We start from the raw sequence: 22,899 nt of genomic DNA on the forward strand, positions 1-22,899 counted from the left end.
CATAGACGGGGTTGTCAGACAACAGAAACATACGAGGAATACGTTTCTCGCGAGAATTCCACTGTCCACAGTGTCCTTGCTAAGTACGAAAATGGGGTACTGGGACCTACCAGAGGGCACGGACTGCATCGGGAAAACATGGATAACTACCAAACTGGGCACAGCTTTGGGTAAATATCAGCATTAATAAAACCATCCCGAGTCTAGCTGGCTATAGATGCATATTGTTGCGGTGTTGCGTGTTGGATTAGCGTTATTGTTTTAGCTAGTGCTAACGCGTTTGAGCTAGCATTAGCCCAGGATTGGTTTGAAACAAGCTGCTTTCACATTATAATACAGACACTAAGCTAAATGAATTTTGTTTTATTAGCTCGAATTTGACTTGTGCGTTTTTGCAGTCAGTGTTTTCTTAAAGCCACAAGCCAATGTATGCTTTCCTCAACCAGTAGTACGTTTGTTGCCGCTAAGAAGGAGACAACAACACATACTAGCGCTGGTGTTGTGTAGGTAAACTAAAGATTGTTTTAGACAGTTTGACATCTCAAGTTTAAATATTTGACTGAATTAATTTATGAACAGTTGCCACCAAAACTAATACCAGTCTGATATTTGAATACTGTTTGAAATGGAGTACTGAACTCTGCATATCTCCGGAGAGAGCACAGTCACCAGGTGAAGTGTAGTTTCTTGATTCTGTAATTCTCTAATAATAATTTTAATTGTCTAATAATATTTGTAGTTTACACATTGAAATACCTATTATGTTATTGTTTGTCAAAAATATCAATGTACAGTGAGTGAGCAGTCATTAACATTCAAATGAACCTGTAGGTTTAAGCCCCGTTTGGCACCGTCAAGTCAAATTTTATATTTAAGTCAAATATCACAGATTTGCCGTAAGGGGCTTTACAATCTGTGGCATGTGCCACTCAGTCCTTAGACCTTAAGATCAGATAAGGACTAAGAATTCAGAACAACAACTTTGAGTTTCAATAGCTTTGTTACTCACTACTACGGGACACTATTCAGTGTGACCATATCTAAAACAAAAGATTCCATAGTCAGCCTTGTGTGACTTATTGTTGATTTCAAGTTTGTTAATGTGTGTCTTTGTGTGTGTTTTCAGGCCTGGTTGGTTCAGCCTATCACATCGTGGCATTCCAGCCTGATTCTGCATTGGTAGCACTACAGAGGGCCACCAACACAACTGTTACCATGGGTAAATTTTCATATTATCACAGTCCACAACTTAACAGTTGCAAGGTCCAGCAGTGTTTTCCACAGAAACCTCCACCCCACCTCTGCTCAGCTACTGCCAGAAATAGAATTAAATTTTGTGGGAAACACTGATTTTCTTTTTTTGTTGTTTCTGTTCTTGTGTCCAGCACATTGAGTTCAAAATGAAACAAGCAATAGATAGATATATGGATGGATAGATACTTTATTTATCCTCGAGGGGAAATTCATGTGTCAATTGTCAATTATTTGCTCATTGTTAATAATAATAAAAACAGTTAATAATAGATAAACAATAATAATTAAATTTGCCCACTTCCTTTGGCTGAGGTGTTGTATAGCCTGATGGCAGTGGGAACAAAGGATCTCCTGAACCTCTCTGTTCTGCAGGGAGATGAGACATTTGTTGCAGCTACAGCTGCTTCTCTTTCCTGCTAGAGTGTTGTGCAAAAAATGGTTGGTATTGTCCAAGATAGCCTCCATCTTATATTGCATGCATCTCTCTATGACAGCCCTGAGTGAGTCCAGACTCGACCCAGATCACAGACCCAGCATTTTTGACCAGCTTGTCCAGTCTCCTTGTGTTCATGTCGGACATGCTGCTGCCCCAAAACATGTGCAGCATTTCACTGCAGATGTCAAAGGACCTGAGCCTCCTGAGGAAAAAGAGCCGGCTCTGCCCTTTCCAGTAGATGGCATCCGTGTTCAGGGACCAGTTCAATTTACTGTCCAGGTGCACTAAGGCTAAACGCCATCATTAAGTTTTCATTTGAGCCATATCTGAAGTGTAGGAAATTAAAATAAAGACAGAAAAAGAAATGCATAATATAATAATATTTGGTTCCAAACCCTCCTGAGACGCTTTGTATCTAATCCCGCTGGGGCTCTTGTCAGGTCTGTTCTGCAGCCACTTCAGTTATTGCAGAAATGTTATGGATTGAGGTGAGGGGAGTAACTTGCCCAGTCAAGAATATCCACTTTAACCCTAAAACTCCTTGGTTGCTTGGCTCTATCATTTTTTTCATTTTACATCCAAAGCACTGGAGTACAGAGCCAGAGCAATGTTGACTATGTCACTGGCCAAATCTCAGTCATGTGACTCAGACTGTTTGGTTTAAATGAGCTGATGTAGTGACTTATGAAATCCACAAATTGCTCTGAATGATTGCATCAAATTGTGTAATGCTGATATGGATGTCTGTTTTTGTTGTACCAGCCACCATGGGAGCCATCTTTGGCATGGCAACGTGTCTCAGTGCTCAGGCTCGTGAAGCTCCAGATGACCCACTGAATTACTTCATTGGAGGCTGTGCCTCTGGCATCTTCCTGGGAGCCAGAAGTAAGTATCAGACTTCACAGTGGAAATACTGGGTGCTTTTTATTCAGCCAATTCTGCATCCACCCAACCTCACTCTTCCGGGCTTTTCTTTTTTTTTTCCTTTAATTTTCCATTCAGGCGACTATAGGTTCATTCACTAAAAATATACTGCCATTTTTGGCTCTGTAATATGGTCTGGAAAGGACATCAGACTTACTGGTTTCATTGCTCCCTCATGTCCATTCATTCAACTAATAAACATATTTTAATAAATTGTCTGATGTGACAGCTTGACACTGAACTAGATCTTTGATCAGTGTTGGAGCAGCAGTCGTCAGATGTCAGAGGTTTTTCTTGCTTCTGTTGCTTAACTATTCCTAGACATTATAGGACAGTTAAATAGCTGTGCATCTTGTGTAACTTGACGCCTCCTCAGAATGACACTTGAGTGAACAAAGATGTCTCAATTGGTGAATACAGCTCATTCATCCCTGCGTCTCTTCCTTGCACTCTCTTTTGCAAACTAGCCTGCATCTTTTTGTAGTTTGTCCCAGCTGTGTTGTTGCTGCTTCTTGTCCAATTCTCTGTGGACTGTAAATCGATTCAGACCATAAATCTGTATTTTGACAAAGACGAGATTTTTTCTGGGTGGTGGAGGATACTATTTTACTACTCAGGAGTTAAAAGGTGTGTGATTCCACAGATGCATGTGATGTGTAAAAATTATGCTAACAATTTACGTAAATTAAGCCAGATTGTCTTCTCTGTGTGTGTCTACATCCTCAGCCCATAGTGCTATGACGGGTACATCGGCGTGTCTGGGTCTGGGAACCCTGGCTTTCTTCACAAAAGTCGGCAAGATGGAGGGATGGAAGATAGCTGGACCACCCGAACTTTGAGGCGGAAGATGGCTGTAAGATTTACTATATGTTGTACAAAGAGTTCATGTAATAAAGTTATTGACAATGACAAAATAAACTCTGAGTCAGTTCACTTGATTTCATCTTAGTTGTGGAAAACAATACTCAGTATTTCTAGGAGTGTCATAGCTTGGGGAGGTCAAAAAAATTATTTGGGGAAGTTAAAGAATCTTGAAATTTACACTTAAGTTGTAGTTTGAATTTTCCTGTTTAGTTATTTTTTCACAAATATCCTATTTATATGTGCACTGGCATTCTGGTTAAGATTGAGTTTTCATAGTATTTCAGTTATGAGTTGCACATGTAAACATTACTTCCTGGTTTCAGAAGCCTGGATGTGCTACCTGGAGTGCTCCAATAGAAACCAGCTGTGTGTGTGTGTGTGTGTGTGTGTGAGAGAGAGAGAGAGTGTGAGTGTATTATTAATGTTGTGGGAACCTAAATCTGTTTACATCACATTATGGAGACTTGTTTTCCTTATGGGGACAAAAAGCAAGTCCCAATAATGTGAATCATTAAATGTTAATGTGAAGAGTTAGGGTTTGGCAAGTAGTAAAGATTAAAGTAAGTCTCCAGGAAATTAATGTAACTCAATGTAATGTGTGTGTGTGTGTGTGTGTGTGTGTGCGTGTGCGTGTGCGTGTGCGTGTGTGTGTACGTGCGTGCGCTTCCTGTGAGTGAACACCTTGTGTAAATCACAGATCTGCATGGCACACAGAGGATAGAGACAGGGACAGTGATTTGTTGGTTTTAAAACTGCATTTTGAGCTAATGTGTCTGGTCAATTATACATTTTTTAATATATATATTGTTCAGAACTACAAACCATGTGACTTAGCTGCTGCTGATACCAGCTCTCGTACATACTCGCTTTCCTTAACACTTCATGTAGATGAACTTACCTATACAAGTCTGAGTAGAATACAGGAGCAGCATATTACTTTTGCAACTGCCACTGAGCAGTGTAGCATTGACCAATTAAATGTGGATTCAAACTGCATACTGTACCGAACTGTGGGCGCTTTTTAAATGATGGTATGTATGTGAGTCTTTGCCAAGGGATTATTGCTTCCCTGTGAAGTTTGACCATCTCAGTAACAAAGTGATTAATAATTAAGCTAAAGTCTGTCTAAACAGATTCACATACCTCTCTTATGTTTACTAGCAGGACAGACTTACTCTGTCAGAGTCAGAGGAACCAAATAAATAGGGGAAACGCTGGAAGACCGAGTGTGTTTTTAAGAAGTCAACACGATCTGCAAGATTGGAATAAACATGTCTGGCAGTCTCACTACAGGTCTGAACCTTCCTTCACTCAGTTTTATAGGGTTTTAGGGATAATGGGGGAAGTTGAGATACAAACTATAAATAAGAAGTATGTAATGGAACAAAATTTTAAAAAACAGCTAATTCAAAAAGTTAACAGGGACGGGCAACTCTTTTGAGCTTTTCACTTCAACAGTCTAATAATCATTTTTCGTTTTTCATTTTACCGATTTGCCGATGTGTATAATAAGGAAAAAGAAATGAAGTATCGGTGCTGTAGCAGTGATTTATCTTTAGTGCCTGTTCATGCAAGGCACTAAAACACATCGTGAGGGGTCAGTTCACCCAACATGTTATCCCATTTATCCCTTGTGCTATCTACAGTATGCAGATAGTTTCAATCACATTTGTCAATGTTTTGAAACCTTTGAGAACCCCGCCTCTTGGACCTCTGCCATCGCCCCAATATAATGGACGAGAGTCGGAGACCTCTGTGGATTATCCAGCAGGTCTAGGCCAATCTCCACACATCCACAACAGACCTTGTATACTATAACCGTTTGTATGCCTCTGTGCTGGCAGCAGGACCAGAGGAGTTATGTTATGTTTTTTTTCTGCTTGTCCGTCCATCGTTCCATCCGTAACGCCATGAGGGAATTTCTTCATATAAACGCTTACTTGGACTAAAAGATGAACTGATTAGATTTTGTCAGTCAAAGGTGAAAGATCAAGGTCACTGTGACCTCAGAAAACAACATTTTTGTCCACAACTCAAGAAGTCAAACGCTATTTATGACACAATTTAACACAGATGACTTTGATTTTTCTTTTGTTTTTGACACAGTTGGATATGTGTCTGTCAAAAGAGAAGAAAATGCTACTTACCATATTGATGTTCTGTTGTGTGCTTGGCAGGCAGCAGTACCTCTGGGTTCACCACTGCAGAACCTCCTGTCACACGTCTCAGTTTGGAGGCTCTTGACATCGCTGTGGTTGTCGTGTATTTTATCTTTGTCATGGTGGTTGGCATCTGGGTAAGAAGTGGCTCAACTCACTTAACAGTTACACATTCAGCATTATTTTAATGTTATTAAAGCATCCTAAAAACTTTGAAAGGCTTCACTTTTCATTATGTGAAAAAGAAGAAATATTTCAATGAACAGGCGACAGTGTTTCAAGACATGACTGCAAGTCTCTGTACATGCTAAATGTTTCTTTACATAGTTTACAATTTTTTCCTTCATAATCTAGGGCACCTTTAAAGGTGCTTGCCTCCTTTAGGCTCTTGTTCTTTAATTAGTCAGTATGTATTTAGGTAAAGTCATTCTGATGTGACTGCTGGTCTGATCTTTACCTCTGCCTCTCCTGCAGTCATCAGTACGAGCCAATCGCAGCACTGTAGGCGGCTACTTCCTGGCTGGTCGTTCAATGACCTGGTGGCCTGTGAGTACCTGTTGTGCTGGTGTGCATGATGTTTACTTCTCACTTCCATGTTAATGTGTTATATGCTATATACTGCCAACATACTGCACTGTTCATTTGTCTGCATTCATGTCCTGTCCATGTACTCAATAGTTACGTGTTGCTTCTCTTAAACCCACTGTAACATTACAGAACAGATATTCTGACATAGTCAATAGTCAGTCAGTATTAGTATGTTTTAGTGCAGAAGTTCAGCCTTAAGCTTTAGGAGCAGCATAAATAACAAAATAATTATTTATAAATAGGTAAGAAAAAGGGACCAAACTATATGTGCCAATTTCACTAAATAAGTTTTATTATTCTAAACTTTAATACATGACATATTGACTTTCACTGTCCACACATTCTCACTGCCCCTCAATAATAATATGTGACACAAAATACTATTAAATGATCTACAGAAGATGTCAGGGAGAGCCTCTGAGGAATAGATTTATATCCAGATTGAGTCTGTCAAAAGCAAAAACTCAGTTTGTTTAATATAAACCTGTGCTGTTATTGTGTATTATCTGCATGTGTTTACAGATCGGAGCCTCACTGATGTCCAGCAATGTTGGAAGTGGTTTGTTTATCGGTCTAGCAGGAACAGGAGCAGCAGGAGGCATCGCTGTTGGAGGATTTGAATGGAATGTAAGAAACACGGTCCAGGACTTTACATGATGTGCAGTGTCGTGCTTTCACCAACCGTGGCGTTTAGCCCGATAGCCAAATAGCTCAATCTCGGTCTCATCAGACCACAGAACCTTCTTCTAACTCACTTCAGGAGTCTCTGATCTCTGATCGTCTTCTGGCGGCAACAGTCGCCATGGGTCTGTTGGTGACTTCCCTCGCTTGTCTTCTTCTTCTTGCACACTCAATCAGTTTTGGAGGATGCCTTGTGCTTGGCAGATTTATTCTTTCCATCTCTCAATGATTGATCCAACTGTACTAGTTGCTTGGGATGTGTATTTTATTACAGTAAAGAGGGTGATTTGTGTAGTGTCATCCTTTGTGTACTGCATTCAATGTATTAGCAATACAGGAAAGACCCTACAATACCAGACAACACTCACCCGAGAGTGTGTGTGTGTGTTTGTGTAGGCGGCGTGGGTCCTGGTGGCACTGGGTTGGATCTTTATTCCTGTCTACATCTCTGCTGGTGTGGTGACCATGCCCGAATACCTCGCCAAGCGCTTTGGAGGCCAGAGGATACGCATATACATGTCTGTTCTGTCACTCATCCTCTACATTTTCACCAAAATATCTGTAAGACGTGCACACTTACATGTTTACATGTGTTCATTTGGCAGATTCTTTTATTCAAAGTGACATGAATGAAATACAAACCAGGATAGGAAAAAAAATGTGTACGTGTGTGTGTGTGTTACCCAGACAGATATCTTTTCGGGGGCATTGTTCATCCAGGTGTCGTTGGGCTGGGATCTCTATCTGTCCACAGGTATACTGCTGGTGGTCACTGCTGCTTACACTGTGGCAGGTAAACACACACACACACACACTACTTTGTCCTTCCTATAATCCATTCTCATAAATAGAGAAAAATAAATGTCCTTTTGGTTTTACTTTTTTCATTCTGACTTTGTAACCAATCAGGAGCGAGTGTGTCGTGTCCTTCCTGCTTTTTTGTTGATATGTCAGTTTAGCCAAGAGTTTTTATTTCTGAAAGTAAACGTACAGCAGCCTGTATAATTGTCTTCATCTCATCCATGTTCTGTCACTACTTTCATGGATGTAGCTACTTTTCTGGCTCTGGCGCAGTCTCCGTTCTTTATCCTGCCTATGGATGTTCTTATTATTAACAGTTATTATTAGCTTGTTTCTCCAGACATATTAACCTAAAAAAAAAGCATAATGCCAGCTCCTTGTTGAATGCTGCTGTACACAGTAACGTAAATGTGTGTATCTGTCTGTCTTGTGTGTGTGTGTGTCTGTGTGTGATATAGGTGGTTTGGCAGCAGTGATCTACACTGATGCGCTCCAGACTGTGATCATGGTTGGGGGAGCCTTTGCACTAATGTTCATAGGTAGGGTGCGCACACACACACACACACACACACACACACACACACACACACACACACACACACACACACACACATAATCAATAACATGCTGGACATAGACTTTGTGAAAAGAAAGATTTCTGCGTGGACTCTTGTTCAGATAACTAAAACTGAAAATGTTTTGTATGACTTTTGTTGAATGAACATTTTCATGTCAAATGTCTCACAGAAAATACCTATTCATTGCAAATTCATTAATTAATAGTAAAGTGTGTGTGTGTTTTTTTTTTGCACATTTTTCCAGCATTCTCCAAAGTTGGCTGGTACGAGGGCCTCATGACCCAATATATGTCAGCTGTTCCCTTAGTGACAGTCGCTAACACCACCTGCCACCTTCCTCGTAGTGATGCTTTCCGCATGTTCAGAGACCCCGTGTCAGGGGATATACCCTGGCCAGGTCTGGTGTTTGGGCTCACGGTGCTGGCTACATGGGTCTGGTGCACAGATCAGGTGACTTTGCTTACACTAAGCCGTGTTGTTCATAGAGTATTCTTTGTATCTCATGTGGTGTGAAGATGTCCCCCTAGTCATTGATCCATGATTTTTCTAAAAAAGCATAGTAACTGTGTGTGTGCGTGTGTGTGTGTGTGTGTGTGTGTGTGTGTGTGTGTGTGTGTGTGTGTGTTTCTGCAGGTTATAGTCCAGAGATCTCTGTCAGCCAAGTCTTTGTCTCACGCCAAAGGAGGAAGTGTGTTGGGCGGCTACCTCAAACTGCTGCCCATGTTCTTCATTGTCATGCCAGGCATGATCAGCCGAGCACTGTTCCCAGGTCAGTCTGTCTGCCTCTCTCTGTTGAACTCTCATGTCAAGGGTTCTTTGTCTAGAAGTACAGGCACCGTTTTGATTTGATCACTACTTTAGTAACATCCCGGCACCGATCTTCCATCTAAAACACGTTTGGTCCCTACACAGCTATGATTTGGGTTTACTACATAAAACACCAGGTGTGATGAACTAGTAAAGAAAAAGTAAAACTGAGCAAGAAGGGTGTGGATTTTTGTTTCTGAAAACATGTCATTACTGGTTACTGAATATAGATTGATGGGAAAAATGTCAATTTAAATACTTAAATACTCTCTGAAACCAACGATTCACATGTTTTATTTTCTCCCCTTCTCTATTCTCCCTGTTTATGTGTTTGTAGATGAAATAGGTTGTGTGGATCCAGCGGTGTGTAAGCGTGTGTGTGGAGCTTCAGTCGGTTGCTCCAATATCGCCTACCCTAAACTAGTGATAGAGCTAATGCCTATGGGTGAGTTTCAAGCGCATACACAACAGCTGTTTTCAGTCCAGCCGTATCTAAGTTTAGAGCTGAGAAGGCGCCATATGTTTGTTCAATTAAGCATGAAATAAACCAAACCAAACTTTTGGTCTTGCATTGAAACTTACTTAATTATGCAGAATCCTCCATTCTCCATATTTGATTTTTTGGATTTTCTAAATATGTTTTTGTACCTTAAAAATCTTGCATCAACACATTGACAACAAACTTTTTTTTTATTGAGACTGTAGAGCAATCAAATCACAATGAACTGTATACGTCTCTATGACATGTTTGCTGTGCTGTTATTTGCTTCTGCATTATTATTGTTTTTCCCCCTCTGTAAATTGTTCATTGTCTCTGTGCAGGTCTTCGAGGTCTGATGCTAGCAGTGATGTTAGCCGCTCTGATGTCATCTCTGACCTCCATCTTTAACAGCAGCTCCACTCTGTTTACACTGGACCTCTACCACCGAGCCAGACCTAATGCTTCTGAGATGGAACTCATGATTGTTGGAAGGTAGCGGTCATTATGAAGTTGTATGGCTGCATATTTTGGGGAATGACAGAAGATATAAACGAATGGTAGTTGTTTTATTGTTTTATATGGTCCAAAATTCAAAAGCCATGTTGTCAAACAAACTCTGAAACGTTCCTCTCTTTTTGACCTCACCCAGCTGACATAATAATAATAATAATAATAGTACTAATAATACTGTATGTATTTTCAGGGTGTTCATCCTGGTCTTGGTGTGTGTCAGTCTGTTGTGGATTCCAGTCATCCAAACAGCCAATAGTGGCCAGCTGTTTGATTATATCCAATCAGTGACCAGCTTTCTAGCTCCTCCCATTACCGCTGTGTTCATGATGGCTATCTTCTGGCCACGTGCCAATGAGCAGGTAGGTCTCTCTCTCTTTTTCTCTCTCTCTCTCTCTCTCTCTCTCTCTCTCTCTCTCTCACTCACTCACTCACACACACACACACACACACACACACACACACACACACACCTACCTACACCTGTATATCTTGCAAGGATACAATTTGTGCCTTGTGTTTATTACACTCAAATATTATTGGTTGTATGGTTGATGCTTTTAGTGTGTAATAAATGTGTAGTAAACCCTCTGCAGTGTCAGCTGCAATATCACCCTAAGCCGTCCTCTGCCAACAAATGACCCCAATCACCTTAATTAAATTGTTATTTCAGTGGATATAATTCTGGCTGCAATGTAATTATAACTAAAAATAAACACTCATAATTTTAACAGATTTCCCATTTATAAAACAATAGTACTGCCCAGCCCGACAGTGCACTTAAATACTGACTTAATTGTGATTGTCCAGTTCAGGGACAGTAAAAGTAAAAGCTTTATGGACAGTCCACTGGACTTCTCTACAAGACAAGTCCACAAGATCAAAGTTCCATATGTCTGTGCTTTTCATATTTTGTGTATGTGTGTCTCAGGGTGCATTCTGGGGTCTGATGAGTGGATTGGTGGTGGGACTGATCCGCATGGTTCTGGAGTTCTCTTATTTAGCTCCCTCCTGTGGTCAGCCTGATCATCGCCCTGCTATCGTGGCTGATGTCCACTACCTGTACTTTGCTCTCATCCTGTTGGCTCTCACCTGCCTCATCATTGCTGCTGTCAGCTTGGCCACCGCCCCGATACCTAAAGAAAATGTAAGGAACATGTCTTACATTCATTTTCTTTACGTTCTCGTCTGTAAACTGAGGCGGTAAACAGAAGATGAATACCGGACGCTTGTATTTTTTTCCCTACCCAGTTTAGATGAAAACATGCCCACCTCTGTAAGCTCTACCTCACATGAATTTAAATGAATTTCATTGAATGAATTTTGATGGTTATTGCCACAACTACCTGAAAGTATGCAATATTGAATCCTTCTTAAAGGTGTGCTAGCTACACAGTATGAAACTACCTGGCACCACACACTTAGTTCTAGGAACTTGTCCCCAAAGCAGGTGGAGAACAGTGGAAGCAAAAGCATAACTGCTGACACTGGCTACATGTTAAACTACAGCAGTGGAAATGCGTCCACATAGTGAACCTGTATTACAGGTTGGAAGGTAGATCATGATAGTTTTTGCGTTTTAAAGTTAAGGGAGTATCTGACATTTGTCTATCCTGTCCAGCTGCACAGGCTGACCTGGTGGTCCAGATACAGCCAGGAGCCCCGGGTGGACCTCACAGGACCTCAGATCCCGTCTGACCCAGTGAACTCTGACGTCAGCTGTGACTCTGACCGTCTGCCGGACTCCTGGTGGCGGAAAGCTGCTCTCAGGCTCTGTGGTCTAACTGGTGCAAACTCTGGCTCTGCACCTCCAGTGACTGAGACCAGTGGACTGAACTCCCTGCAGGAGAATCCGTTCTGGAGGAGAGTCTGCAATATTAACGCTCTATTGCTACTGACTATTAATGTGTTTCTCTGGGGATTCTTTGCTTAATGTGCAGGTGTCATGGAACCCTGAGCAGGGTGTTTTCACTAAGGTTAGACTGATGTACTGGCATCTTGTCTTATGTTGAAAACGTGTGATGAAATGAAAGCCTTGGTCCAGTGGCTAAACCAATCAGATACTGTGCTGGATCTGTATTCTAACTGACTGAATAATGATCATGCTATAATTTGATTTAATCACTGAAATGTCCATAACTGACTTTCAAGGTCTGTAATCAGTTTTCAAACACTCCTAAAAGGAAAGCTGAGAGAGCCCCGCCTCTGAGTGACATCCATGCACTGATTCAGACACCCCTCTCAGAGGTGGGGGTCTAACATGTAGGTAACAACAATAAATGGAGAATAATGGAAAACAATTTAAAACATGTTGTCCTGAAGATTTTTCCATATTTTTATGTATTTTTGACAGTTTTCTTTTAAACTTTTCCTTTCTATTAGAATGACACTTATATCAGAGATGCCATTTTTGTTTATTTTGGACACTTCCTGTTGTGTCTAAGTCTGTAAGTAGTGATGCTACCCGTGACTGTATCTACTTTGTGGTTGGTTTCTTAGTTGCAGAAAATACTATGAACAAGGAAAAGAAATGGCGAGAAGACCAGAGATTTCAGAATCACTGCAGAGTTGAAGTTGAAGACAAAAAGGTCAGCAACATTTATTATTCATTATCCATGTTGCATTCGCCACTGGTTTTTGTCTGGACATGGGTCATGTGATATGAGCGTCACAGATCAGAGGATACATCATGACTGATAATACCCAATCAGAAAGTGAACATGGGTGTCTGCATTGTTGTTTCTACCCATCCAGACTAAATCAAAACGAGTTTAGGGACTCGCCATAAACGCAGCAAAAAAGATGCATTTTAAAAGTAAAACGTATTAATGTGGATGTGGCCTTAGCTTATATCAGAATCATGAGGAATGACTTCAAGGAAACAGATACAGAAAATTATTTATTACTTTCCAAAATTCAAAAAGTGTACAAAGATCTGTTGGCAAATAGTAACAAGGATGAAATAAGGAGACATCTGAATGGTGAGTAAACAGTTACAGAGATTTTGAAAGCATATTCACATTGTTCTGTCTAATTTGTGCTCACCATACAGTGGAGGGAGACATTAAGTAAACAACACCATTATCATCTGGAATCCACTGGTGGATGTGACGTCCCAAACCGCAAATCTGTACAAAGTCAGTTTAATCTGAGTGAAGTGCTCGTGTCTCAGTGAGACCATTGGTCCTGTTGTAAGCAGATGACAGAACTCTCTATGGGGAAGAGATGCTGTTTTGTGGAGTTTTAGCTGCTGTTCTGGGAGGCCTGCTGCATGATGACTGAACAGAGGCTCAACATCTGCAGGTACTCATCTGCACCATCTGCCAGGCACTTACCCACCACCTGAACCAGAGAGGAAACAAGCACAAACAGCATGTATAAGGTATGAGTCCATCTGAAGGACATTAACTTCTACAAGACGTATCAGAGTGAATTATGGCCCCAATGAGATCAATTAAAAGATTAAATGACCATATATGAAGTAATAAACACAACCCTAATTTAAGTCTAAATGACATGTAGCTTTGTGTGATGACACTGATTTAAAAAGCGTCATATCTGCATAGTAAAAGCCACACAGGAGTTTATTGATCATCTATCAGACAAGGCAAGTTTAAACGTTTCATCCCATTTGCGTGCACCAGTTAGTTTTAAAGGCTCACGTGTGATTTCAATCATTAATGGCACATTAATAGTTCTGTGAAAAGACAAAGCATTTCCTCACACATCCCCACTTGAATATAACTGATCACCCATTTTCCCCAATTTCCTCCAGGACCCCTGGAGCTCCACCAGAAGGAGCACTGCATCAGATCACTTACCGCCATCTTCTCTGTGATGGCTGACTTCTCCTTGTCACTCAGGTCCTGCTCTATGATAGACTCATGGAGCTGACTCAGGATCTGTGTGGCTGCGTAGCCTTCATCCACCATGTTCTGCCAGGGGAGACAATCACCATGTGAGAATGTGAGTTCACTGCATGTCAACATCAGGAATATACAGAGTAGTTAAATCAGTTAATGTGTGACATCACAGATGAAACTGGCCTTTTTTGGGTAATTTTTTTATTTGTTTGCTAATTTTTCATAATGACATATTAAATTAAAGTCTTTGCCGTGAAACATTATATCTGAAATCTTCCATTTTGAACAACAGACAAGAAAATAAAAGCATTTGACACTAAAGAAAGTGTTGTAAACTCAGGACACAAATGCAGGGACAAAACACTGATATATCAACACCTACACTGACTGCAACCTCCAGTTTCTCAAATGTTCCTTTGAAGCAGATCTGGAGCAAGTTGTCGATCATCTTTGGAGGGACAACCTATAAAACAGCACAACAGTGACATGACTGAAATATAGCGACGCAAGATTTCATCAGTTTCTCCAGCCTCCAATATAACACAAAGAAGTGCGTCTCACCCCGGCTATTTCAATGACAGCACGCTCTGTGATCTCCTTGTCGCTGTTGAGGCGCGCAGCGCTCTGGAGGAAGGTGATGGCTTTCCGCAGGTCTCCCTCAGACACCTTCACCAATGCTGCTATACTCTAGATGAACAGAAACAATCATCACACCTCCACTGTGCAAAGAAAGCAGTTGGAGTTCTCTGCCAGACCTGAAGCCTTAAAAGATTCTCTTGGTGAGTAAAGAATGAAGTTTGATGCCGGAGTTGCAACGTTTCTTCTAGACTGGTGAGTAAACAGCTGTTAATGCTAACGCTGGCTATGGTAGCGATAGCAAAACTTACAAATAGCTCATTTAATATCACATCCCCTCGACTGCCTCTCACTTAAGTTTTCTAGCATCCAACTTCATTTCAAACTATTCACTCTTTATTGCTGTCACAGGACAGAGCTGCTCTGATGACATGTTGTTGGCAGCTGTATCAATATTTGAACTGAACCACAGGAATGAGAGACGGATTGAAAATGTCTTACAGGTCCGCCTTACAGTAACACTGTCATATCCTTTCTTTATTACCTCTTTGGTGTACTTGAGGTTCTCCTTGTCACAGATCTGAAGCAGGCGTTGTTCTTGGATCTGATTGGCAAGAGGTTTGAAGCGAAACTTGGAACATCTGGAGGTCAGAGGTTCAATAATCCTAGAAAACACATATATCAGGGCAGTCAGGACCAGTCTCGCAAAGAGTGTGTTTGTGTGCTGATGACTGTGATCAGTCAGCTGACCTGCTGATGTAGTTACAGATGAGGCAGAAGCGGGTGGTGCGGGATTCCTTCTCCATGGTCCGTCTGAGTGCAGCCTGAGCTGGTGCTGTCATAGAGTCTGCCTCATCCAGGATGATGATCTTAAAAGGAGGACATGGCTTCCCACTACAATAGAGAAGAACACAGTGTCTGAAAGTTTTAGCATTGGTTTGGAATTCTCTGACAGAGACGCATCAAAAACTATTCATCCCAACATTAAAGGTTTTTTTTTTTAAAAATGAAGGCATTTTTTTAGTTTATATGGTTATTACCCAGCATCCATCAGGAAAATTGCCCTATATTATTATCAACGCTGACTCACTCTGAGCGAGTTCCAGCCACGGTGAGCTGAGCGAAGTTCTTGACCTTCTCTCTGACAACCTGGATGCCGCGTTCATCTGAGGCGTTGAGCTCCAGCACCCTCTGTCTGAACAGCTCTGGACTGGAGGAGAGACAGTGGAGGAGGATGAGATTCATACAAGAAGAAAATGTCCATGAACAGAAAACAGGTGAATAATCTAACTAAAACAAAAAAAGAGTAACTGACAAAGAGCTGAAGTCTCTGCTTCTTACCCACAACCCTATTAACAGTTCACTCACCCATAAAGTTCTCTGGCAGCAGCTAAGATGGTGGAGGTCTTTCCTGTTCCAGGAGGGCCATAGAAAAGCAAGTTGGGAAGCTGCAATAACAACACAAACCCCAATGAGACTTTGTAGGACATTACAGAAAGAATGCATAATTTAGCTGATATTTGTCTTTGTTTGTGAACTGTTTTTTTAAAGTTATTTTATATAATATACATGTTATAATTGTATACCTCCTTGTTTATTATATAATGCACAATGCCATAAAGCTGATTTCATGACCATGACAATTAGTTCAGTGAACTTCAGTGGCCTCCCATGTCACCAGATCTGAATCCAATAGAACACTATTGGGATGTGGTAGAACAGGAGAGTGGCAGCATGAATGTGTGGCTGACAAATCAGCAGAAATTATGGGATGCAATCATGTCAACATGGAGCAGAAGTTCAAAGGAACGTTTCCAACATCTTGTGGAATCAATGCCACAATGAACTGGGGCTGTTTTGAGAGCAAAGGGAGACCCTACCCAGTTTTAGTATGGTGTTCCTAATAAAGTGTTTGTTAGTGTGAGTGCCTGATACTTACATCTGCTCCTTCCAGAGACTTCTTCAGCACTGCTACCACCTCCTCCTGAAAGGCTACCTCATCAACAGACTTTGGCCTGCTGAGGTTTGCAAAAACAGAGCCTGTTAATATTTATTTACTATATCTCACTAGTTTATTAGACACATTTGATATAGCCTTGCAAGGCTATGATTCATCTTCACAGATTACATAAACTCAGTAGTCATGGTACACCTGTTGCAAATGTGTAAAGTCAATTATATGTTTACTGAGGTCACAGTTAAAGGTTGTGCCAATTTTATGAAAGGTGTTTCTATTTTTTTGTTTTTCCCATTTACAAACATGAGGAAGACAGAATATTAGATACACTTCTCAATATAATGCAGTCCAGTACAGTCTGATTCATACAATCAAACAGACATAGCACACCTTTGGGGTTCAGACTTACTATTTTTCTACCCAAGGAACAGCCTTGGCTTTCTTCTCTGTACTGGGCCCTGCTGCTGCCTTGTCTTTCTGAGGTCTGGTAGAGTGAACAGTTGCTCCTTTCAAAAAGGCCTGCATGACTCCTGACCTCTGACTCTGGTAAAAGCAGCAGAAACATCCAGGGATAATAATAAACATACAAGATGCAGAAACAGACACACACATGGATAAATATGACACATAAACAAAGCTGCAGCACAAGGTTTCCCTTGGATATCAGATACATAATGTCTGTAGTATCTAATGGATGTCCAGGAGGGTCAAACTACCACCTGTACCACCAGGAACTAAACAATACCCCTGCTGCATTCAAGAGTTTCATGCGCAAGTCTTGCAGACTGCTGGGGATTAACTCAGTCATGATCCACTTTTTAATGGACACAACACTGGAAAATTGGACACAAATGTTATGTTAAAGAACACTGCAGTTACATTTCGTACAATGAAATCTCACTTTGTATGTTTTGTTTTACCACAAGATGAAATTCAACACTGTAACGTTAGTTTTAATGTAGCTCGATTGTGAGTGATGTCCAAAAAGCTTAATTTTACAATAGATAACATTTGCTACCATTTAACTAGTCCGTTATTCAGATAGTATGGTCAGTGGTAGAGTTAACGGATAGAAGATAATCTACAGAACAGTTTCTCTTAAGTGCGTAGCTATGTTAGATGTGAGAAAACTGAAAATCAAAATAATAGATACCTCTCAACACCAGCCTTATTAGCTGCTAGAACTGCATTTTATCGTTTAGCATTTAAAATGACAACCATTGATGTAAGATAATTTAGTTGCAATGGAATAAATTATAGCTAGCGTTTCATATGATGGTTACCAACCCGATAACAACAATTAGCTGGTGCGTGCTAGTTCGTTATTGGTTAGCTAACAGTGTTAGCCTAGCTTTACCTGTTGATTCTGCAGAGACACATCGAGCTTACCTTATATATCAACCGCTGCTGAGGCAAACTCTGACCTGAATATTCCACAGTCGGGGGGTTTCTGCGTGTTAAAGCCTAGCTATGATATCTCTACCCGGTTGTTGACATGTGTAACAGCAGTACTGTCTTCCCGCTCTGGCGGCAAACATAACTTCCGCCGACGAAATTTCGTGGCTTCCAATCAGATGCTGTTGACGCTGGAGTTAGTCCTGCCCCCCCCCTTGCTCTTTCACGTCTCCTAGCGACGCTACACCGGGATGCTCTAGTGTTTGTCCCTCAGTATACAGAGGCCTACGGAGGTAGATTTGTTTCAGTATTATTTCTGTGAACTGATCGACAATCCGTGCGTAAATATGTAATCTCTAAATATAAAACACCTTCAATTAGTAGAAAAAATTAATTAGCAAATTCACAAAAATATCTTGCAAATATAAAACAGATATGCAAATACACAAACAAATTCCACAAATAAAAAATATGTGAATAAATTCAATCAATTTACAAATAAATGAAAACTATTTGTATCTTCCTTACATTTACATCTTTCAAACAGACATTTGTGAATCAATTTTCTATTTGTGAAGCGAAAAAGCATTTGTAGATCTCAGTTCTACGCTTGTGGATTTTCATTTTACAGTTTTGAAACAAACTTTCCGCCTGTGGTTAGAAATAGGCTAAATTGAGAACTTGGCCTGAAAAAGAGGAGCTGTCGCTCCCGGGCATTGCAGTATCGTTTTTTATTAAAATGTCCTATTTAGACGAACCCGAGGCAAAACAATAATCATAAAACTAAAAGTTGTGTAACTTAATCAGACCGCCGGCAGCAGGAGTCAGGAGCAACATCCACAGATTTACAAGCACTGAGTCTGCAATGTTTGACTGAGCCCATAAACCCCCAAGCGTTTCCTCGGCTTACGTAGTGCAGCTCAGCGTGTACGGAAAGTGTCGAGTGCAGTGAGTCTGTACGAGAGCTGGTATCAGCAGCAGCAGCTGAGTGTAGTCGAGTATCCAGGTTTGTACAGGGTTGTAACTGAACCGACTCATGCTTGTCTTACATTACTCTACTTTATTATTGCACATTATTAGGACTGCGATAATTGGAATGTTTTTTTTTTTTTTTTGCCAGTTATTTATAAATTTGATATTTACAACAAACAAAATGACTTCAACTAAATCAACAATGTTGCATGTGGACAGTGGGCTGCACACATTACACATTGTTCAGGATTATGGTGCGCTTTGTCTGGCAGCTGCTGTGTCATCGATGCTGCATGTTTCTATTGTCTGAAAGCCTTCAGTCGGGCCTCTAATTGGTTGGCAGAGCGCAGTAAGTGGCAGGGTTAGGCCGTGCACAGATGTCTCAGGCTAATGGTTGTCTCCCAGCAGTCTCCACGGTCCCAGGAGCCTTAGACTCGAGGAGAGATGCTAATGCTCCGCCCAGGCATCACTGCTTTAATCAAAATGGGGAGCGGGATCAGCTGAGTTCTCCAGTAGCATGAATGAATCCAGGCAGCCAAAGCATTAATGACAAATGATGAGTGGTGGCTATTCATTTGTTTTGTTGGTGGTGAAATCAGAGATGCTTAACAAAGATATTGTCTTTTAAGTGACTCAAAAAACGACACTGTTAATTTAAAAATGAATTTACGTTTTATCTCTCCTGCCTTAAATCCAATAAAATCCTTAAATATTTCAGTTCGATGATCAGTCTGTTTGAGTGGCTCCGGTCCATCCACAGCCCGGCTCCAGGCACCAGGATTTCTCTCTAGAACCTGCCCCCACCCCATCCATCCACCCTCCCCTCTGTTTCTCTGTGTCTCTCTCCGCCCTGCAGGTATAGCAGCCCTCTGATTCGTTTTCCCTCTTCGTGACTCATCTTCTTTATTATAGCAAACACAGCATCATCAAAGCAGAAACAACAGTGCTTTCCTACCCAGAGCCTGGAGAGTCTTCCTGTAAGGGGAGTGACTGACAATATATATATTTATATATATACATACATACAGGAGCATCCTTTGCTTTTTCTAGGTTTGCCATGTCTTAAACATCTTTTTTTGCTATGTGGATTATTGTGTTTTTGACTTGGAGAATAGGTGTGCCAGCATCATGAAAAGGTCTGAATAATTGTTTGAGTGGCTGATATTTTGCTGACTAGTTTTAAAAACCTTATTACTGTGTGTCTGTTTTGGGCTGTGCCTTACACATTTCTTGACAAACTGGCTCTTTTCTTTAATGATTTTTCTGACCGTTTTTCAGTAACTGCGTAGTTTGCTCACTGACAGGCTGACAAACTGTCTCTTTTGTCCAATAACTGACTGACTGAATGACTGACTGACTGACTGGTGTTTATTTACTGCTCGACTGGCTCATAAATTGACTTGCTATTTTGATCACCAAACACTGGCTGATTGTTTATCTTATACTCCCTGGCTGGCTGGCCGAGCTACTTGCTGTTTTATTCTCTGACTGCCTGGTTAACAAGCTGATTATTTTATTCCCAGGCTGACTGTTTTGCTGAATGGCTGGGAGTAGCATCACCATCCACAGGATTTGTGACTGTTTGGATTTGGAGGAGCTGTGATGAAGCAGAGGAGAGGCTCGATGGAAGAAAATTAAAAAAAAAAAAAAAAAAGAAGAAGAAAAAAGAAAAACTACAAACTAGAAGTAGCAGAGCAAAGAAGAAAACTTGGGGGGACAACATTGGATCAGGGAGCGATAGCAGGGAGATTGTCGAGGAAGGAAGGGTGACCGGAGGAGGCGTGGCAGCGGAGAGAGAGAAGGAGAGGAGAGTGGATGCAACCCACACCCTGAGATGCTGTGCTGGCTGAGAGAAGACGAGATGTCGGTCCAGGAGCTTCTACAGAGGGTGCAGTGTGTCATCACTCATGTTGGTAAGTCGCTACATTTCTCCCCTTTTTTCCTTCATCGTCACACTTTCAGGATGGTTACACCTAGAGGAGCTTTTTGTGTTCAAGGTCCTTCCACTGTGGGAAATTGTAAAACGTAGAGGAGAAGCCTCTTCTCTGGAACTATCCCCCTGTCGTTAGCTGAAGTGTATGGAGGAAGATGTGGTTCAAGGTTGCAGTTGTTTTTTTTTTCTTCTGGAAATCCTTGAGCTGGTTGTAAATATGAAGAGAGGCAGAGTAGATTGAAAGAGAGGCAGCTGAGTGAGGAGAGATGCAGAGGGATGCTTTGCACATGGGCAGAGGGGAAATAATGTCATCAGTATACAACAAGGGAGTCTTTGAGTTTGATTAATGTTGCTTATCAGCGCTTTACTGTATCAAACTATCATCAGTTCTCTATTCTGCATATATTAATTGTTAATTAGATTTGCTTGTGTGGATGTTTGATTCATCTGAGTGAGTATTTGCAGATTGCAGTATCTGATTTTCTGTATTTGCAGCAAACATCCTGTAGTACCTTTAGTGTGATTAGGGCTTAGTAATTTTAGTAATTATGTGTAAATATTCATGTTGGTGAATGACCAGAAATCCTATTTACACTCTTTTTTTATTTAAAAGGTTAATATTTAATGGATTTAAAAATCTATTGCTATTATCCACTTCAATTTTATTTTATGTCCTTTCACCTTTTCTTTACCGTCCTTGTTTGCCTCATCCTGCCATCTCTCCTTTGCTTTTTTTTTTTTTTCCTAGTCACTTCCCTCCCTTGTGGTTCGTTTTTTCTCTTTCCCTGCTTTCCATCCCCCCTGCATCCCCACCATTCCTCATTCCCTCCCACCCATCCTTTTCCATCCCTTCTTCCCTCTCTTTCTGCCTCCCCATCACCTCTCTTCCCTCACTTATCTTTTTCCTTTCCTTTCCTCCTTCCATCCTTTTTCCTCCTCCTCCTCCTCTCCTGTTCTGTGTCCGGGTTGTTTCCCGGCTGGTGCGGGAAGTAGGTTAATGTGCCACGCTGGAGACTATCGCACGGCATCCTCCATGACTGCACTTCCTGTATTGCATTGCAGCCATTCGGTGGTTGGTGGGTGGGTGGGAGGTTGGCGGGGGTTGGGGGTATTGTACAGACAATTACCATGGAAACTGTGCTAGCTTCTACTAACCAGAGGACCCCCGTTTGATTTATTGGATTCCGACATTTCCTATGAAACGTATTTACTATTGCTGTTTACTTTTATATAACGGTGAATTCTAGGAGACGGGGCTGGAAGATCATATGATATGATCACATGAACTGTATTCAAGATTCAGCTTTTAACTGTCACATAAGAAATGAAACACACTGTAGCACATTCATTAAGACTATATGTAGTTAGAGTCACAGTTACAATTACAGTCATTCTATGATATAATTTGTGTTTTTTAATGTCTGAGGGATTTGGGAAGCACAGACAAACGATGCTATCCTACTGACAGGAGCATCACATCAGAAAACCCTCGTATGTGTCCTTTTAGAAAGCAAATGGCAAACAACATATTGACAGTGTTGGACAGTATAGTTTATGTGCTGTTACTCTATTTATTTACCCCTGTTTCTAGTTTTCTTTCCTTCCCAACAACACAGTGTTGTTCGTTGACCAGCAGGGAGCTCACTTGTTCCTGTTTGAACCACGCAGCTGTTTGCAGGACCACAGCACAGCTTCACTACATTAGATGGACCGCACACTATATATGCATGCCTTTCATGTGACTTTGTAGACGACCATACACTTGCATCCTTTCAGAATATAAATAAAACGATACAAAGGATCATCCTACAGTTTTAAAGCAATGTCATCCGTTTTCTCTCTAAGTTCTTTGTCCAGTCCTTTTGAAGACAGCCTATTGTCTGATAGTCATATTGGCCCTTAATTAGTGTCATGTAGACCAAACAGAGCGGGAGAAACAAGATCAAATGATGGGACATAATGCATCTCAACTGACCTCAGCTCTCCTCGCTCGCTGTGTGTTAAATGACTGTCGAGGTCGTATGACTGTCACATCACGGAGTCATCTGATGCTGCTATTATAACCACCGTATTTATCTAATAATCAGTTCCTGTCAGTTTCAGTCAACTACCCTTGTTTT

The 22,899-nt window shown here is 41.1% G+C and overlaps 4 protein-coding genes across 13 annotated transcripts in view; 3 read left to right on the forward strand and 1 right to left on the reverse strand.

Annotated features, from left to right (window-relative positions):
* Window positions 1-17: 17 nt before the first annotated feature.
* Window positions 18-3,532, forward strand: ndufa11 (NADH:ubiquinone oxidoreductase subunit A11). The gene is made up of 4 exons (XM_056378133.1): window positions 18-170; window positions 1,127-1,219; window positions 2,453-2,575; window positions 3,341-3,532. The coding sequence occupies exons 1-4, from the start codon at window positions 92-94 to the stop codon at window positions 3,451-3,453; spliced, it is 408 nt and encodes a 135-aa protein (XP_056234108.1). The 5' UTR covers window positions 18-91; the 3' UTR covers window positions 3,454-3,532.
* Window positions 3,533-4,656: 1,124 nt separating this feature from the next.
* Window positions 4,657-12,384, forward strand: slc5a9 (solute carrier family 5 member 9). Of its 2 annotated transcripts, XM_056378125.1 has the most exons (14): window positions 4,657-4,771; window positions 5,656-5,774; window positions 6,112-6,183; window positions 6,748-6,852; window positions 7,303-7,467; window positions 7,594-7,699; window positions 8,166-8,246; window positions 8,530-8,735; window positions 8,919-9,054; window positions 9,430-9,537; window positions 9,915-10,065; window positions 10,277-10,445; window positions 11,015-11,230; window positions 11,705-12,384. In XM_056378125.1, the coding sequence occupies exons 1-14, from the start codon at window positions 4,750-4,752 to the stop codon at window positions 12,014-12,016; spliced, it is 1,968 nt and encodes a 655-aa protein (XP_056234100.1). In that variant the 5' UTR covers window positions 4,657-4,749; the 3' UTR covers window positions 12,017-12,384. The 2 variants fall into 2 exon arrangements, with proteins under 2 accessions (XP_056234100.1, XP_056234101.1); XM_056378126.1 differs by lacking the exons at window positions 4,657-4,771; window positions 5,656-5,774 and having other exon boundaries at window positions 6,148-6,183; window positions 7,303-7,424.
* Window positions 12,385-12,969: 585 nt separating this feature from the next.
* On the reverse strand, window positions 12,970-18,043 carry rfc4 (replication factor C (activator 1) 4). Its single transcript, XM_056378764.1, has 11 exons — window positions 17,869-18,043; window positions 16,889-17,022; window positions 16,462-16,540; window positions 15,891-15,970; window positions 15,613-15,732; window positions 15,273-15,416; window positions 15,067-15,187; window positions 14,508-14,633; window positions 14,329-14,409; window positions 13,905-14,018; window positions 12,970-13,425 (listed from the first exon to the last, which is right to left on the reverse strand). Exons 2-11 carry the CDS (start codon window positions 17,002-17,004, stop codon window positions 13,327-13,329), a joined length of 1,080 nt encoding a protein of 359 aa, XP_056234739.1. The 5' UTR covers window positions 17,005-17,022; window positions 17,869-18,043; the 3' UTR covers window positions 12,970-13,326.
* Window positions 18,044-18,811: 768 nt separating this feature from the next.
* mcf2l2 (MCF.2 cell line derived transforming sequence-like 2) overlaps window positions 18,812-22,899 on the forward strand; it is a 111,711-nt gene continuing 107,623 nt past the window's right edge. For 7 of the 9 annotated variants that reach the window (XM_056379397.1, XM_056379391.1, XM_056379398.1 and 4 more), the window contains exons 1-2: window positions 19,785-19,982; window positions 20,370-20,759. In XM_056379397.1, the coding sequence (XP_056235372.1) occupies window positions 20,681-20,759 (79 nt within the window). In that variant the 5' untranslated portion in view covers window positions 19,785-19,982; window positions 20,370-20,680. Of the gene's footprint in view, window positions 18,881-19,784; window positions 19,983-20,369; window positions 20,760-22,899 lie in introns of those variants that run through there. The other 2 variants (XM_056379393.1, XM_056379392.1) reach the window with 2 other exon arrangements.

This window comes from Seriola aureovittata, chromosome 6, assembly GCF_021018895.1.
Source record: "Seriola aureovittata isolate HTS-2021-v1 ecotype China chromosome 6, ASM2101889v1, whole genome shotgun sequence".
Classification (NCBI taxonomy): domain Eukaryota; kingdom Metazoa; phylum Chordata; class Actinopteri; order Carangiformes; family Carangidae; genus Seriola; species Seriola aureovittata.

Bases quoted from the DNA above. Each gene is read 5' to 3' on its own strand.
- rfc4 (XM_056378764.1), bottom strand. From the start codon at position 17,004: ATGCAGGCCTTTTTGAAAGGAGCAACTGTTCACTCTACCAGACCTCAG. The intron at 16,541-16,888 runs GTAAGTCTGAAC...TGCAAACCTCAG, and splicing joins GTTCCTTGGGTAGAAAAATA to CAGGCCAAAGTCTGTTGATG. The intron at 15,733-15,890 runs GTGAGTGAACTG...TCTCTCCTCCAG, and splicing joins GCTGCCAGAGAACTTTATGG to TCCAGAGCTGTTCAGACAGA.
- slc5a9 (XM_056378125.1), top strand. From the start codon at position 4,750: ATGTCTGGCAGTCTCACTACAG. The intron at 10,446-11,014 runs GTAGGTCTCTCT...TGTGTGTCTCAG, and splicing joins GGCCACGTGCCAATGAGCAG to GGTGCATTCTGGGGTCTGAT. The intron at 11,231-11,704 runs GTAAGGAACATG...TATCCTGTCCAG, and splicing joins CCCCGATACCTAAAGAAAAT to CTGCACAGGCTGACCTGGTG.
- ndufa11 (XM_056378133.1), top strand. From the start codon at position 92: ATGGGGTACTGGGACCTACCAGAGGGCACGGACTGCATCGGGAAAACA. The intron at 1,220-2,452 runs GTAAATTTTCAT...TTGTTGTACCAG, and splicing joins CAACACAACTGTTACCATGG to CCACCATGGGAGCCATCTTT. The intron at 2,576-3,340 runs GTAAGTATCAGA...CTACATCCTCAG, and splicing joins CATCTTCCTGGGAGCCAGAA to CCCATAGTGCTATGACGGGT.